This window comes from Sceloporus undulatus, chromosome 1 (assembly GCF_019175285.1).
Source record: "Sceloporus undulatus isolate JIND9_A2432 ecotype Alabama chromosome 1, SceUnd_v1.1, whole genome shotgun sequence".
NCBI lineage: Eukaryota > Metazoa > Chordata > Lepidosauria > Squamata > Phrynosomatidae > Sceloporus > Sceloporus undulatus.
The window spans coordinates 116248824-116267807 of record NC_056522.1 but is presented as its reverse complement, the minus strand read 5'-3'; the positions used below and the strand labels follow the sequence as shown (position 1 = coordinate 116267807).

Here is an 18984-nt window from a genome sequence, read left to right as displayed (position 1 = left end):
GTCAAGAATGGAAGAGAAGCAAAAAGTTAAGGGTGACAGAAATAGAACCAGAACCCTGAATGCAACTGTTCAATGACTTGTGCACAGGGGCAGGTAGAACTGCTATAATAATCAGTGTAGAGAAACAGAAGCAGAAAACAAAAAGCAAAGAACAAGAAATCTCTTCCACAATATCCGAGAACTAAAAGGGAAATTTAACCCAATAGGGGATGATTTATGACCAAAACAGGGGGACACACTGCATGACCAAACAGAAGTAATAAGACAATGGAAGCAATGCACAGAACTATATAAAAGAGAGGAAAGAATGATAGAGAAATTTAAAGGAGAAACATACAAATATAAACCTCAATGATCTGTCAACAAATATAGGAAACAAAACAATGCCCCATGGTTTGGAAATACTCAATATACATGCAAACCCTTAAGAAAGGGGATACCAGGGTTTGCAGTAACCACAGGACCACTGCACTAATTTCCCTGTGATGCTCAAACTTCTGCAACAAAGACTTTTACGATATATGATTCTATGGAGTGAAAAATGCAAAACATCCAAGATGGGTTAAGGAAAGAAAAAAGGCACTAGGGATTATATAACAACCATACATTGGATAATGGAGCTCACCAAAGAATTTAAAAAGAAAACAAGCATAAACTGGTTTTCTTTTTAACTTCTTTGGTGTGCTCCATTGTCCAATGTATGGTTGTTGTATAATCCCTAGTGCCTCTTCCTTTCCTGAAACCAACTTCGACATTTTGCATTTCTCATTCCATAGAATCATATATTCCAGACAGTAAGAGCTGTTTGACAGTGGAACACACTCCCTTGGAGATTGGTGGAGTCTCTTTTTTGTTTTTTTTTAAAACAGGCTGGATGGCCATCTGTTGGGGGTGCTTTGATTGTGAGTTTCTGCATGGCAGGGAGTTGGACTGGATGGCCCTTGGGGCCTCTTCCAACTCAATGATTCAATGGAGAAAGAAAAGCCAAATGTCTAAACTGGGTTTAGGAAAGGAGGAGGCACTAGGGATTACAGTGCACCCTTTCTTTATGTGGGGATCCATTCCAGATTCCCCTGCATAAAAGAAAAAATGTGTAAGCTCGAGCCCCATTGGAAGTAATGGGGCTCGTGCCCGCCGTGCGCCACCATGGTCGCACACCCCATTATTTCCTCTGGGGCATGCGAGGGATTTTTTCAGTGTGGCTTCCAGCGTATGCTGTATATAATAACCATATATTGGAAATGAGTCCCAGTTCTGGGAAAAGAGTGGCATACAAATAAATAAATAAATAAATAAATAAATAAATAATAGTAGTAGTAGTAGTAATAAATAATGGAACACACCAAAAAATTTAAAAAGAAAATCAGCTTATGCTTCATAGACTATAGCAAAGCTTTTGTTTGCATAGGTCACAAAATGCTATGAATTATGCTGAAAAAAATGGGTGTGCCACAGCATTTGATTTTCTTGATGTGTGAACTGTACTCAGGATAAGAGGCTACAGTTAGGACAGAATACAGAGGAATGGAATAGTTTCCAATTAGCAAGGAAGCCAGGCAAGGATGCATTTTGTCACTCTATCTATATAGTTTGTATGCTGAAAATCATACGTAAAGCAGAATTAGACGTGGAGGAAGGAACACCGATACAGTCTTGCTAAGAGAAAATAGCAACAACCTGAAATGGTTATTGAAGAAAGTCAAAGAAGAATGTGTAAAAGCAGGTTTACAGTTGAAGATTAAGAAAACAAAACAAAACAAAAAATGACCACAGATGAACTGCATAACTTTAAAGTAGATGATGAAGACACTGAACAAGATCTTCAATATTTTCTCAGTCATTAATCAGAATAGAGACTGCAGCCAAGAAATCAGAAGAAAACTAGAACTTGGAAGGGCAACAATAAAAGAATTAGATAAGATCATGAAGTGTAAAGATATTTCATTCAATAGTCAGCATTGTCCAAGTCATGGTATTTCCCATTTTTATGTATGGTTATGAAAGCTGGACAGTGAAGAAAGTGGACAGGAAGAAACTCAACTCATTTGTAATGCGGAACTGGCAAAGAATTCCACGGATACCATGGACTACTAAGACAAGTAAATGGCTTCTAAAACAAATAAAGCCTGAACTATCCCTAGAAGCCAATATGACTAAACTGAGACAGTTGTACTTTGGCCAGGACTCAATAGAAAAGACATTAATGTGTGGAAAGACAGAGGGCAGCCGAAAAAGAAGATGGCATTCGAGATGGATACACTCAATCAAGAAAGTTATAGTCATGAATCTGCAAGACCTGAACAGAACAGTTGATGGTAGGTTACTTGGAGGTCTCTCATTCACATGGGTCGTTCTGGGTTGAAGCTGACTTGACAGCAGTTAACAACAAAGATAAATTATGTAAAAAGTAATTTAAATGCTGAATTTGAATTCAGATTTTTTTTAAAGAAAGGATTGAAACTTATTTGTGAGAAAGGTGAAATACAAACTTTAAAATGTTTAAATCTGAATTTGACACTGTACATGTATTTTATTGTAAAATACAAGATGCTTTTAAGTGGCTTTAAATGTTTGTATTCTCTCAAGATGCCAGCCACAGCTGCTGGTGAAAAACCTACCAAAAACTGTGCATGCTGGCCATAAAAGCCTTCAACTTCACATTGGCTTTAAAAGTGATCAAAAGAATCACTCTGAAATAATGTAATGCATAATCTGATATAATATATTAGTGATATTTATCATACCTAGGATATCCTAGATCTGTTCACATACTATGATTTAAGCAGTGCTTCCAAGTACTTATTAATTGTGCATTTAATTGATTTGGAGAAGAGTGAATTAAATAGTGCTTTCCCAAGGTAATTAATTATCATTCACAGGACCTATCACAGTTGCAATAAGATGGCAAGCAAAATTTAATAAAGAAAAAACCAGCAATTAAAATGTATTAGTTAAAGTGACATATTTTGAAAATATGTTTCTTATGTCACAATATGATTTAGATGTATTTCTGTGCAATTTATTAAGCAGACAGACATACTGTAGTGAGTGGATTACACACTAATTACACTTAGATCCAGTAAGGAATTATTTAAATGTCTAATTCTAGGATTAGCTATCCCACATAATAAACTATTAACACTGGCCCATCAATTACTTTTTAACACAAGAAAAAATTGTGCCAGCACACAGAGCTGATATTTCCAGTTAAGCAAATCAAGAAAGAGCAAAATTCTAAATTAAGCATACAAACTGCAATACAGTTGGCCCTCAATATCCAGGGATTCAACAATCCACAGCTTGAAAATATTCCAAAAATACAGTGGACCCTTGTTATACGCTGGGGTTTGGTTTTTTGAACATTTTCAAAACTGTGGATGCTTGAATCCGTGTATAAAAAATCCGTGTATAAGAAGGGCCGACTGTATATACATTCCAAAAATAAAACCTTGATTTTGCTATTTTGTATAAGGGATATCATTTCATTATGCCATTGTATACAATGGGATTTGAGCACCTACAGATTTTGGTATCTACAGGGGTTCTGGGACCAAATCCCAGAAGATACCAATGACTTATTGTAATTTGTTGTTATTATCTGCCTTCGAGTCACTCTCGACTCACAGCAACCCTGTGGATGAGACACCTCCAAGAACCCCTATCTTCCACTTCTCTACTTAGTTCCTGCAAGCCCATGATTGTGTCCCTCCTGACAGAGTCCATCCATCTGGCATGTGGTCTTCCTCTGCTTTTTCTACCCTCTACCTTTCCTAGCATCATTGTCTTTTTCCAGTGACCCATGCCTTTGCATTATACGGCCAAAGTACATCAGCCTCAGTTTAATCATATTGGCTTCTAAGGAGATCTCTGTTGCAAGATCTATCTGTATTTTTGGCTGTCCACGGTATCCTAAGCACTCTTTTGCAGCACTGCATCTCAGATGAGTTCATTTTCCTTCTGTCTGCTTCCTTTACTGTCCAGCTCTCATATGCATTCATGGTGATGGGGAATATGATGGTTTGGACGATGTTAACATCTGTGCTCAACTGTACATATTCACTCTTCAGGAACTTTTCTAGTTCTTTCATAGTTACCTTTTCCATTCCTAAATATCTTCTTATTTCTTGATTGCAGTCACCATTCCTGCCAATAATTGATCCTAAGTACAGGAATTCTTTAACTATTTCAATTTCCTCATTGTCTAGATTGAATGTAAATTTTATCTACTTTTCTTATGATGTTTTTGGCATATAAGTTGAACAAATAGGGTAATAGTCTGACCCCTTTGCCTACTGGGAACCACTCTGTAATACACAGCCGATTTTCAAATTGCCCACCACACTGACTTTCAGAAATCCATCCCAGGCCATTGAGACAGAAGCAGAAGAACAGAGCTTTACTCAATGTTATGTAGGCCTTTCCTTGTGGACAGTGCCCAAACAAAGATGAATCATCTCTTATATTTCAAAATCAACATTAGTTTTATGAATTAATGTTCTGAAACATAAAGGAGTGTTGTGTTCATAGGCACAGCAAACCCTTTAATGGTCACTTAAAAGAATAATAATAATAAGAAGAAGAATAAAAAGTTCTTTACAAATTTAACAACATACTACCCATTTCAAAACTAGAATAATTTTTTTTCCAACACAAGGGAAATTTACAAGCATTTGCTCCAACTAAACGTGTGTGTGTGTCTGTGTGAGGAGGTTGAGGTCAATTTGTAGCAGTGTTCAATATTTTGTAAATAATTTAATATTTAAAGCACATTTTCAAGAATTCTTTTCAGTAGCAACAGTTGTTCACAATAACTTTCTCCTGAACTTTTAGCCCCATAAGGTTAGCATTCAGGAAGCTCAGCTGCTATCTAACAAACTTAATTAATCAAAAAGTCATTTCCGAGCAGTAACTATGAGTAAAAGTGCTTCAAGTGTGCTAGCAAGCCTACAAGTTAATCAAAATGCTAATGCAGTACAAATTAAAGTTGTGATTAACATTTCACAGTAGCTGCTTAAGTGAATTGATCACACAAATGGGTTAAGCATTAGTCATTTCCTCCAGCACCAACTGGGAAAAGGGTTGCCATGAGTTAGGCTGGGAGAGAGGAGCAAACTGTACATAAAGAGAACCATATCATCCAATTGTCACCAAATATGCTACCATGCAACAATTTTTATGCCATCTGGGGTGTTAAAAACAAACATGCAAAAATCACAAGCTTTCAAAATAAATTCTCTCTGAAGAAAAATGGAAAGTACATCTTGTATGGGCAATTAGAACCTATGCAACTAAAAGTAACCCAAGTGCATGCTGATTTGTATTTATTAGCAATGCACCAGAAATATATTAAAAATCTAGAAAACACCATCATCCCAAACAAAACCAGAAATGCCCAGACTCTCACCTTAGTACCTTCTAAAAGGCCTTTGAGGGGAAGGTATGGCCTCTGGGAACCTTACTTATCATATGTACACAAAGAATTGTTTGAAAATATTATGCCAACATTGACTTATGGTTCTAAAAAGGAAGCAGTTACCAAGATAGGCATATGCACTGGCTTGGATCGATAGGGGGAGCTAAATGGACCAATGATACTCGCATTTGCATGAATGGTCACACCTTATTTCTGCTAACTGTTCTCACCTGGAGCTCCCAGCCCTGCATCCTTCCTGTATGCAATTCCTGGGAACAGCTTGGAGGAGGTGCATAGTGAAACTAAGACTGCCTTGACTGCATGAAAGTGCTTTCCCCTGTGATGGCACAATTTCTTTTCAAGATTTCTAAATTATAGTTAAATTTTGAGGAATTACAGTAAATGACAAATATTGCTCTTTTACAGCAAACAGTTATAGAATAATTGTTTTAACACATGATAATGCAATATGTCCACCAGCAATAACTGGAAACTTCACCATATTCTTATTAGAGGCATATAAATTAACAGCTGAAGTTAGGCATACTATATTCTTCCCAAAGTGGTCCGAGGTTTTCATGTTTTTTCACCCATGCTGGGAAAAACAGCACCAGATGTGAGTTCTGACAACAAGTTTTCATGTCCCAAGTTGCTTCAGTATTTTCTAGCTAACAGGAAATACAACTGCATACACAAAGACGGTTAAGCTTGCAGGTGATAAATCAAAATGCTCTCATGAACATTAAAATATATCTGGCTTTTATCATCCTTGTCTTACTCACATTTAATTTGTTTGCTTATGAAGCTTATATAGTTTGAGATATAATTATAAATACTATTCCTGATTTTGAAAAAAACAAACAAAAAACCCAGTTTCCTTTGTATTTCATCAGTTAAAGAAAGAACAAGAACATTTTCATCAAGAAAAATCTGTCTTTTAGGTGAGATGGTCAGAACCTTTTTAATATTGAGGACGATAGTGGAATATTTAAAACATTACTTGAAATGGTAAGCTACCTAACTGTTGGTTCTACAGACTGAGTGGTATGTATGTTGCAGGAGCCAGCATGGTGAGATTTGGATGACTGGAGACCAAGTTTGAATCTCCATTCAATCATGGAAACCTTCTAAGTGCCTTGGGAAGGTCACACTCACAAGCCTCAGAAAAATGAAAATGGTAAAACCCTATCAAGAAATCTTGCCAAGAAAGTGCCTTGGGATTGCCATAAGTCAAAAATGACTTGAAGGCACATAACAAAGTGTACGTATGATTGAAATCTATAAACTCCATACTTCAGTTCCCATCATTTCAACCAACCAACCAACCTTTCCCAACTCAAGGCGAAGGCTTTCATGGCCGGCATCCATAGTTTTTTGTGGGTTTTTCGGGTTATCTGGCCATGTTCTAGCAGAGTTTCTTTCTGACATTTCGCCAGCATCTGTGGCTGGCATCTTAATGTTTTGAGGCAAAGCATTCTCTGAAGATGCCAGCCACAGGTGCTGGCGAAACGTCAGAAAGAAACTCTGCTAGAACATGGCCACATAGCCCGAAAAACCCACAAAAAAACTTTCTCAACTCACTTGCTAGAAACAGTTAGCTACAGAGGTTGAAAGCTCTTGGTCCCTCTAATTTGAACACTGGCCACAGACAGCAACAACAGGGAGTCACTCAGTTGTTGTTGCATAGCTTCGAGTAGTTTCTGACTTATGAAGACTCTAAGGTGACCATATGATGTGGTTATTTTGGCTAGATTTGTTTGGAGGGGGGTTTGTCTTTGCCTCCTTTGGAGGCTGAAAGAATGTGATATAAAGGGATTCAAAGAAACATACTCCAACTACAAAAAAGTCAGCAATCTGTGTTCTGAGAAGCAGTTAGGTATGCAATTAATAGTCCAATCTGAATAAACTAAACCAAGTTCTGTTAAGAAAAACATCAAGTTATTCGGTGGTCTTGTAGTATCTTTGAGTCTACAACAGTGGTTCTCAACTTGTGAGTCGGGACCCCTTTGGGGGTCGAACAACCCTTTTACGGGGGTTGCCTAAGACCATCGGAAAACACATATTTGCATGCAGCGATGTAAAATAATAGTACGGTTGGGGGTCACCACAACATGAGGAACTGTATTAAAGGGTCATGGCATTAGGAAGGTTGGGAACCACTGGTCTACAAGGTGCTACAAGATCTCTCTATATACTGTTTCTACAGACTAACACAGCTGCATCTTTCAACTTGATATCAAGTTATTCTGTAGACCTTTATAAAAAGGTATTTCTCACATTTATTGTTCAATAGCAAACTATAATAGTCTAAATCTAACTACTAGTAACTAGAATACACCCAACCAGAAAGACCCACTGAATCAAATGATGAATGCAAATCACATGTTCATTGGGCCTTCTGTACTTTGGACAAACAAACAGATTTAGGCCATTGTGTGTTAAAGCTACTACATGGATATAATCTTCTCATTTGATATATTATAATTAAGGGCAGATATTAAAGCAGAATACACACATGTACCCCAAACTTAAGTGCATGCATAAACAGCTGGACTACTCTTGAAAATACACGCAAATGGCAGCAGGGAAAGAAATGACTCCTGCTTCCATTTGTAAGGAGAAGCACCAGTTTCTACTCACAAGTGTCCTTCATCACTAAGAGGGCTCTCTCTTCAAGTGAGAACCTGCTCTGCATGTTTTTGTGTCTTTATCTCAAAACATTACTGAGAATCCCTTTGTCTTATTTGTTTTATGCTATGATTGACGCAACATTAATGAAGATTTATTTACCTTAAAATACAAGGTCTAGGAAGCTGGATCAAGGACAATGAAAATATGCTTTTTATTAGGTATTGAAATGCACAAAACCATAAATGGCTTGCTTTGATTTTTGAAGGAAGCATGTAAAAGAGCAAAACATGTTGTCAGATGTCAAAAGATGAGGGACATAACAGCTGTAATAACCGGGTGGGTTATATAGCAGTGCAGACTGCATGGTAAATCTTTCACTGTAAAGCAGTAAGGAATGTGTGTGTAACATCCAAAGCCAGACTCTGTTCTCAATGTACAGGTACCCTACTGTGATGTGCTTAACACATCCATAGGTAAACACTGCTCAGAAGGTTAAGGCTGAGTACTATGGCAGTCTTACTAATTGGCAATGCTAAAATATCTTATCAAGTGGAGGCTGATGACCAATCGAAATGCAAAGCAGGCCACTGTCAGATTATTCCTTAAAGAAGTGATTGCCCTCTGAATGGGAAACAGAAGGTATTACTACTTCAATTACCTATTTCAGTTAATACAAATTCAGTAGGCACTTTCAAACAGCAGAGTGAGAACTAATCACAGAGCTCCCAATAAGGAAGCATAAAAAGGGAAATAGGAACAACTAATTTCATATATTCTTAAATTAAAAACTGGGAAAATATGAGTTCCTACTTCTACTTCACCAAAAATATGCTACCCTTAAATAATTGGAGGTAACACATAAGCATTTAAAATTATTTATTGAACCAGATACTATGCAATTCCTATCCAATTCTAATAACAGCACAGTGTTACTTCCAACACAGATACACTTTTAAAAAGTACAGTTTTTGTATCAAAGGCCTTAAATAGTAAACCCCATTGTGGTCTTAAAATACACAGTCTAAGAAGTTGAATTAAAGTATAATTAAAATGTCCTTTTTTCATCAGAGGCTTAAATGTGTAGAAATAAAAGTAGTTTGGTTTAGGACTCATAGGAGGTCTGTTAAAAAGCAACAAACAGAACTCACATCTTCAGCATCTCTAGTTTGGGGTCTTTTTTATAAACACAGCTGGACAAAATGGACAGACTGTTAACATCAGACTACTGGGGTTTGTGTATTGTGTGCCACTTTGAAAGCTCCTCTGCATGCTAAAAAATTTCCAAAACCAGCTGTTGAAATTTTATACCAGTTAAGTTACATTTTAATATATTGGGTTTTTTAAGATAAATTCTAGAAGTTATATTTCGAAGTTAAATTCTGATGTTATATCACATTATGTTACAATACAGTATATGTAATGCTATTGGGTTAAATGCAATTGCTAGTCCCAACTAGAACAGAACCACAAAATCAATAGAAACTTGTTAACACGTATGTAAATTCCATTAATTCAATGTGACTACTCAAGCTGGGACTAACAATTGCATTTCAACCACTGTAATTTTACTGTTGTTCTTCATCTTGGATGGGCATGGTCCAAAAAGGTAATCTAAAATACATTTTTAGTATTACCAAACCAACGGAAAAGATTCAGATTCTAGCCCTACTTGCTCTCCATTATTGCAAGGAAGATTATTTTGTGTGTGTGTTTCTGTGTGTGGCATATGAAAGGAACCCTTAAAATTAATTTCCCCAACCAGGAATCTGAGGTGGTACAGTCCATTATAGAAAGGGATTTTTAGCAAATTTTTAGAGACTACCAGTAACTGAAAGAAGTTGGTAGTACTGTATAAAGCTTTTGTAGACTAAGGCTGCATCCACACTGCAGAAATATTTCAGGCTGACACCATTTAACTGAGATGGCTCAATGCTATGGAATTCTTGAAATTGTAGTTTGCTGTGGCACCAGAACTCTCTGACAGAGAAGGCTAAATATCTCACAGAACTACAGTTCCCAGAATTCCACAGCACTGAACCATGCCAGTTAAAGTGGTGTCAACCTGGATTATTTCTGCAGTGCGGATGCAGCGTAAATCCATTTTATCAGATGCATCAAATTACATAGCTTTGAGAACATTGTTTTGAAAGCATTAGCAACCACAAAACCTGGTTATCTTAAGGTTTTTTAAAAACATATCTGTTTGGATGTCATGATGATTTTAAAATAACTGCCTGAATCAACATGGCTTTGATTTAAATTCCTGTCTCAGCCATGGATCAACATATTTGATGATCCCTCAGCTTATACAGTGTGTAAAATAGGATAGTTAAAGTCTACCTACTTCACAGAGCTAGCATAAAAATGTAAAAGATAAAGATTGCAAAGGACTTTGCATTTAAAAAAAAATGCTACAATGCTAACGATATAATCAGACATTAGATTATATCTTATTAGTATTTTTAAGTATACATGTACATTATTTTATCTGCTTTAGCATTTTCTGCAATTTGACATGCTTATTGCTGTTGTTGTTACTTATTGTTATTGTGTGCCTTCAAGTCATTTCTGACTCCAACATGAACCTATCATGGGATTTTCTTGGCAAGATTTGTTCTGAGGAGGTTTGCTATTGCCTTCTTCTGAGGCTGGGATGGAGAGTGTGACTTGCCCAAAGTCATTGGGTTTCCATGACTAAGCAGGGATTTGAACCCTCGTCTGCCAGAGTCCTAGTCCAATACACAATATCTTGCCATGCTAGCTCTCTTTTATGCTTTAATCCTATGTTGCATTTAAATATGGTTTTTATCCTGTATAAATTATTTTATTCTCTATTTGGAATTGAAAAACATATTTATATAACTATCATTTATGCTGCCCTGAGTTTCCATGACACTGTAGAAACATTTAAACAAACAATTTTCATTAACAATTATGGTATGTTCCAGAACGTATAGACTATAATAGTTATCAATACCAAGTCAGGTGACTGATCATAAAAGAGCATAACCATACCTGACATATTCTAACTGATTGGTCCAACACGGTCTTGGTATCAGTGACATAATCTGGGCATGGCAGCACAGCATGTTCAAAATGGGCTTGTATCAAAAGATGGGTTTTTGTATGTGAACTGTCAAAAGAATGTGGATTAACTTCAATGGGGACACGTTTGGCCAATTCACTGTTCATTTGGTCTTCATTGTGTCGCACTGGGAGGTCTGCATATTCTTCAGCATCCTTAAAGGAAAAAAAAGGAGAGGGAGAGAGAGGGAGAGGGAGATTTTTAGTGCAAAGAACCCAAACTCTGGGATAGACAGAACTAAGTTTAATTATGTAGATTTTATTTCTTTTTCTTTTCACAACTCCTAAATCCGTCCAATACTCCACTCATCGGGTTTGGAAGACTCTCCAGCCTGGCACATGATGTATAGAAGAAGTCTGGAACTGGAAAACAAAGTCATATCCATAGCCCTAGAAGATGTATAGGATGTATAGACTATGGAGATTAGTGCATTACCTTTGCTCCCAGCATAGATGCGGGATGTAACTTTAAGAAGGCAGATCTTAGTGCATTCACCTGTTGCTGGGCAGCAGGCAGCCCATTTGCAAGCTGGGCTTCCCCAGGCTTCTTTCACATATTTTCATGAACGGGATTTTTCCGTTCTTGAAAAGCTGTGGAAGAAACAAATCAGATGACTGATCATAAAAGAGCATAACCAGATGAGGTCTCAGTGGTGATCTTCACAAGCACAGCAATGCTGATAGAAAATCAGTGCAGGGCCACCCACGTGTTTGCCCATAGCTTAGAAAGGATGTTATGTTGGACTACATGTACCAGGATCCATGTTGGCCATGTTGGCTGGGAATTTCAGAGGCTTGCAGTCTTGAAAATGTAACTCTTCAAAGTTTCAGGGTTGTCTACACACTGAGTATAGTTGAAGTTGGCATGGATATGTACAAACACAAATGCCCCCTCCCCCATATCCTTTCACCCACAGCCGTGTTATAGATTTATATCCATTGAAGGTGAAGATCTTCAGTTGAACATGATTAACAAATTCCTATTTGGACTTTTTCAGTGAATGTGTAAAGTTCTGTGATAAAGTCAGGGTCTTGGGAGTGCTGGGAAATGGGGCAGTGTGCTCATGTACAACTCATCCCTACTTTACTCTATTTGTATATTGGATTATCATATTGTATCCTTTTATTTATATCCTGCTTTCTTCTCAAAGCTGGGAAACAAGGCAGTTTATAAAAATAAAATTAAATATAAATAAAAAGACATGGACCTAAAACATACACAAAAATTCTACTTAAAATGGTATTATACTATCTATAGAATAAAAACCACAAAAAACATCCATGTAAAATCAAAGGATAAAAGTAGTATATGACACTAAGAAAAACTCTTGTAAAACAGCAAGTCATCAAAATGGACTAAAAAGGTCTTCACCTGGTGAAGAAAGGACAAGAAGGAAACAGTCCAGCCTGCATAGGAAAGGAGTTTCAGATACTGCAGGCAGCCACTGACAAGGCCCTCCTGTAGTCCCAACAGACATGCCTGTGAGAGTGATGAGGATGATGGAAGTCTCTGAATACCTTAGAGCTTCAACAGCTATGGAAAGATAAGTTCCTTGAGATAGCCTAGACACAGTTCAGAGAGTTCATAACCAGACATCCTGGTTGGGGAAACACACAGAGGAAGTTTCTGGGGCGGAGGTCACTTCACATACACAGTAGGTAGGCAGCTGGAGGAATGCTACATATACAACTAGGAACATCAGGGAGCTTGCAGCTACAGAACCGATTTGAAGCCCTCTCCCTTATCAGGGATGATGAGGGACGGGAGGAGGGACATTCTTCAGGAAAATGCAGAAGATCTTGGTAGAATCAACACAGGGAATGGCTGCAGCTAAGCTTCGGAGGAGGCAGGTAGTGGTCGTGGGGGACTTCTTGCTGAAGGGTACAGAATCAGTGGTTTGTGGGCCTGACAAGGTATCTTGGATGATGTGTTGTCTGTCCAGGGCAAAGATCCACGATGTGACAGAGAAGCTGACAAGACTTGTCAAGCCTACTGACCATTACTCCTTCCTTTTGGTTTATGTGGGAACCAATGATACTGAAAGGCAGAGCCTTCAGAATATCATAAGGGATTATGAGGTTCTGGATAGGAAGCTGAAAGAGCTGGGTATACAGGTTATCATGTCCTCTCTTCTCCCAGTTGTAGGGTATCGTCAAGGAAGGGAGAGGAAAATAGCAGGTGTAAACAACTGGCTCTGCAGATGGTGCCGCCAAAAATGATTTGGATTCTTGGATCATGGGCTGCGGTTCTATGAGGGGGGACTTCTAGCAAGGGATATGTGGAGAAAAGGCCGACTGGAGCATTGGCAACATCCAATCAGAGTGAGCCTGGTATCAACCAATGGAAGCTTAGCCAAGGTGGGGGCTACTCCCAGGAGAAAGTATAAATAGATTGAGTGAGTAGTGTGGAATTAGATAGGGAATCAGATAGAGACTGAGCTCTGAGTTAGACATTTATTAGACCCTGAGGGGTTTTGACAGCCAAAGTGGTTGAGATACACTGCTGAAAGGGTGGTTGGAAGGGGTTTTGAGTACCCAGGTTGGCCTAAAGTGTAGAAATTGAATTGGTGTGGCTGAAAAAGTCATAAAGTAGCAACAAAATTTTAAAACTCAGAGTCTAGTCAAAAATCTTACGTGAAACTGTGACTTAGAGACCACTCCCCAGAATATATTAACAGATACTGTAAATCGTTTAAACTGTTTAAGCACATAAAAGCTGAATCAACTCTGAATATCAACCAGAAGAGTGATACAGTGCGCCTGTGTCATACGTGGGCACGCTTTAAGCAGCTTTCAGCATAAGCTGAAAGCTGTGCAGGCAGAAGGGGCGGTGCATCCCATAGGGAACAATGGGATGCATGCCCATGGCGTCCCTGCATGCATGAGCCCCTTAATTTAAATGGGGTTTGAGCATAGGCGGAATTTGCTTTATGTGGGGGAGTCTGGAACGAATCCTCGTGTAAAGAAAGGGCACACTGTCCTGTAAATCCCAGCAGACTGGAGGAGGGCAAATGTTATCTCCAGCTTCCAAGAAAGAAAAGAAAAAAAAAAAAGGGGGGGGGGGGAGAAGGATCCTAACAATTATCGTCCAGTTAGTTTGACATCAATACCAGGAAAGATTATAGAGCAGATCATTAAACAGAGAGTATGTGAACATTTAGAAAGGAATGCCATAATCACAAAAAGTCAACATGCCTCAGCTGAATGCCTCAACAATGCCTGTTTTCATATTTCTGAATTTGCCACTAGTAGCTTCTTTCCACAGGCATGGTCAAGTGAGACTTTCTAGTACTTTAAAATGAAATGCTCTCTCAGATGTGAGTCTGGGCAAATTATTTTTAAAATTTTATTATAAAATTATTATTATTTTTTGAACTGTAGATTATGCTTCACTGTCTAGAAATCTGTAATCAATTATATGGGCAAAATCCAATGTATGTTTCAAGCAGAGCAGAGACGCACTAAAATCAACCACTAACTAACTAAAAAGTCCAATTCATTTCAACAGGTTTACCCTAGTTGGAATAAATACTGCATTTAGTACAAATGTTCACACAGATGAGGTCTTCCACCCTCTCCCCAAATGTTAAGCAGTAAAACAACACTTCAGGAAAATCTAAAGACAAAACCTGAGTATTGTAAAAAAATTCAGGCTCTTTGAAAAGGCTTCCCCAGCCCTCAAATAAGACTGACTGAAGACAACTGCTGATGCCCCTGCCAGATCTCTTGTGAAAACTGTGGTCATTTATTTTCTGAACCTAAAGGTCATCGCCATTTTAAGCCCTATACAATTCTGTATGTTTGCCTCGCTCCTATTTAACTTGCATCCTTTTAAAGATATTTTAAGGAATATTTACCAAGGAGATTTTCCCCCTTCTTCTTCTACTCAATATGGCCTAGCAGCTACAACCAGCAGACAGACTGGGAGGCTGGGGCAAGGGAAGGGGTCAGGTCAACTGAGTAGCTGCAGCTTAACTGGTATTTCTGGAAAAAGAAAACACCCGTAATTTCTCTCCCTCCTCTACTCTGCCCCCCCAAACAACCTGTTTTATTTACTTCCAAAACCCTCCTCCAGTTTCAAACAACTTGCCTACTTCATTTCCTGTGCGTGATGGATGATTGTAAGTGAAGTTCATTTTCTTATCTGCATCATGTAAGTAATTAAAGGAAATTGAGAATGGGCACTGGAGCTTTTATGCATCTGGGAATGAAGCTGAATGGAGGGCACCAAGGTCAGCAGAGTCCATTATAGTTTTATGTGAGAGGCCGGTCTGTCTGCCCTGTCCCTGTTTGTTTAGTGTAGGCAGGACAGACTACTAACTGCAAATCTGTGCTTCTGATTTGCCCAGCTGTCCTTGAATAAAGACATCTTCCATTGCAAATGTTCAATGACAGTGATTGACAATTCTATGATGAACTCTGCTTGTAACCCCCTGCTACTGTTTTCAGATTGCACAAAGACAGACAGAATAAAGAAACATCCTTCATAATCAAATCAAATAGGCCCTGCTGTTCACTCGGTATTTTCCATTTTTGTTTCCCTTTTCAGTACAAACCTCACCCTGCTTGGCAAATGTCGTGGATTCCATAATGCCAATCAATTTTTTGCTGTGTTTCTTCTCTCTTGTATTTATTCCCCCAAAGAAGGTGTATCATACCATTGCAGCATTACTTTCAAAAACAGTAGCATCAGATCTTACAATTTTGGGTTACTATTGGTAAATCATTTGTCCTTGTTTTCTTTGGGCTTTGTGCCTAATATGTAGCTCCTTCATTGAAATAAAATAAAAGTGAAAATAATGAATTTCAGAAGAGCTGGTCATAAAATCTGATATATAAAATAGCAAACTGAGTTGAAAGATTTGTCACACAGTTCCCTGACAGTACCCTCTTTTGATCAAGAGGAAACATTGTAGAAGAAGAACTAAGGGACTGAAGAAAGCTAAATAGATTTTAGTGTCTACACTAGCCTTAAGTGTCATGTGTTAATGCTCCTTCTGAATTTCTACCAATGTCTCCAAGTCTACCTCTCACAGGTTCAATGAAATCTTAGCTTAAGACTATTAAGACAGTTTAAGACTATAGCTTAAGACTATTAATGATACAGTAATCCATAAAATATACTGTGTAGCCCTTTATCACTGTATAAAAAGACAATTGCCTCCATCACTTAGGCCACACAATACATCACTCTTTTTCACAGATTTCTAAATAATGGCAGCCGTGAGATAATATTCGGAATCATAACACATCCATAAAGAATGCATCAGTGTCTTTTGTTCATTCCAGTTACTACTCTTCAAATTTATGTTGATGTCATATGGTTATGGTTATAGTGAGTCACTAAATTAGCCCACCTGATTCAATACAGAATCACAATATGGTTCACAAAGTGAGAAGGCACACTGAAGATGAAATCTTGGGCTTTGATAAAATAAAATAAAGTACAGTGAGCCCTCAATATTGGCAGGATTCCTATCCATGGATCTGAGCAACTGTGAATCACCACAACATATTATCTAATAGTGGCGTGTGCACATGGACCCACTGATGTAGACAGATATACACTGCCATCCATTGCATAATATGGGACTTGAGCTTCTGAGATTTTCCCCATTCATGAGGGAGGGGCAGAACCAAAACCTTGTGGATGGAAAGGACCAAGGATAAAATAAAATATTTTTTGTTTGTTTCTACTTTATTTTAAATCTACACCAGTCATTCTAAGGTACATAATCTTCTCACTTTCAATAATCTTTCTCACACACACTAGATTTAATCAGCTATAGTATCCAAAGGACTGAAAACAAATGGCATTCTAATTAAGAACCTGGGTAAAAGGTATCTTGTGTTAGGTTTTTAATTATTCCACCAAAAGTCCTACATGGCTCGGGCCCGAGTTATTTGCGTGAGCGCATCTCCCTACATAATCTGCTCCACACTCTCAGAATATCTGGGAAGTTCTTACTAGAATATTATAATACCAGATTAATGACAACTTCACATAAGGCATTCACTGCCGCAGTCCCAAGATTACGGAATGACCTACCGGAAGAGATCCATCTCATTACTACCTTTAAGAAGGCACTCAAAACGGATCTCTTCCGGCGGGCTTATCCACTGAATTCTATATTAAAAGGTTATGACGACTGCTCTTCCTTGACTCTGATTGTTGGCTAATGGATGAATTGTAATTTTGAGAGAACTAATAGGAATTCTTGGTAAATTCAGTGTTAGTATTTTATTGTTGTATTGATTGTAAATTGTACTAAGTGTCTTTTAAGATTGTAATCCTGCCTCGATCTGTGGGAGAGGCGGGAGGTATAAATAAACTATATTATTGTTGTTGTTGTTGTTGTTATTATTATTATTATTTCAGGCATGGGCTATATTTTCTGGTATAAATTAAAAATGATAATTTGGAGTGCCCATTTCAGATTTACATTGCATAATAGTTTTTAAATATGTAGAAGCTAACATTAGTACAGTGGATCCTCCGCATACGTGGTCTTCTTATAGGCGGCTTTGAGCATAGGTGCTCAAAGCCGCCGGCGCGCGCGGGGCAGAAGGGGCGGTGTGTCCCATTCAATTGAATGGGCGCGCTCACCCGTTGCGCCTCGCGCGCCGCCGTGCACGAGCCCCATTATTTACAATGGGGCTTGAGCATAGGCGGAAATCGCCATACGCGGCGGGATCCGGAATGGATCCCCCGTGTATGGCGAGGTTCCACTGTATTTAGGTAACACAACATTTAATACCAGACTAAGGTTGTGTCTGCCTGGGTGTAAGCTTCAAAAAATGTAAGGAGAGCTACTTCTTAAGAAAACATATACAGTGGTACCCCGGGTTACGAATATAATTCGTTCCGCGGCGCCGTTCGTAACCCGAAAGATTTCGCAAGCCGAAAAAGCCATAGCCGCTAGCGCTGGAAGCCGCGATTTCGTGCGAAAAAGCGCCGAAAAGCACCAAAATTTTTTTCGTAAGCCGAAAAAAAAAAAAAAACGTAACCCGGAACAGTTTTTTCCTATCTAATTTTTTCGTATCCCGGAAATTTCGTAATGCGGTGATTTCGTATCCCGGGGTACCACTGTATTACTTTTCACTGTAAGTCTGCAAACCTATACAGAACAACTATGGTGTAAGTGCCATTGAATTCATTAGTACTTCTAAGTAAATATACATAAGACTGAGCTGAGAATAAGGCAGGCAAGATAACTTGATGGAGCAGGTGACCAAAAAAGGCCATATTTATGTTAAAACTTAAGTTCAGCGATGAAAACTGGCAAAGCCTTTAAAGTTAATGAGTTCTAGGCTTCTTGGTCCAAGCTGATTAATTTGTAACATGAAAGGTCTTAAAGCAAACCAAATTAGTTTTCACATTCCTAGAGCTTATTTTTACTCTTTAAAGGTGCAAGTATTCTCTTTATCGAGAGAATAATATTGCACTGGCAAACTTTAGCTTTCACTTAGAGATGTTTCAAGTGGAAGTTGAAGCCAACACAGCTAACCGATGTACATAATTTTAAAATACAGTACATAACTTTAAAATATTGAGCCTATGAACATGTAAAAAAGTGTATTGTTATTCACAGAAGCAGTATGCTGTGTTCAGGGATGTTTAGGGTTCCAAATCTATGTGAGCTTTAATAGAAACCTGTTTCCCTCGCTCCATCCCCCTTCTTCAGGAATGTGACAAGTCAACAGAGTTTAATGGATATGTCTGCTATGTCATTCTACTGTTTTGGGAGACTTCTGTTAATGCACTACAGGACAATTTATTCTTTTGGTTTTTTTTTTAAATTTGACAACTTGTGATGCATCATAAAACAAGAACCAAAATACTGAGAAAAAAACTA

The 18984-nt window shown here is 38.1% G+C and overlaps 1 protein-coding gene across 1 annotated transcript in view; it reads right to left on the bottom strand.

The window, feature by feature from the left end:
- The window catches only part of ASCC3 (activating signal cointegrator 1 complex subunit 3), a 349893-nt gene that overhangs the window by 26094 nt on the left and 304815 nt on the right, over positions 1–18984 (bottom strand). The window contains exon 37 of the mRNA XM_042478523.1: positions 11060–11284. Coding sequence (XP_042334457.1) covers positions 11060–11284 — 225 coding nt within the window. The remainder of the gene's footprint in view (positions 1–11059; positions 11285–18984) is intronic.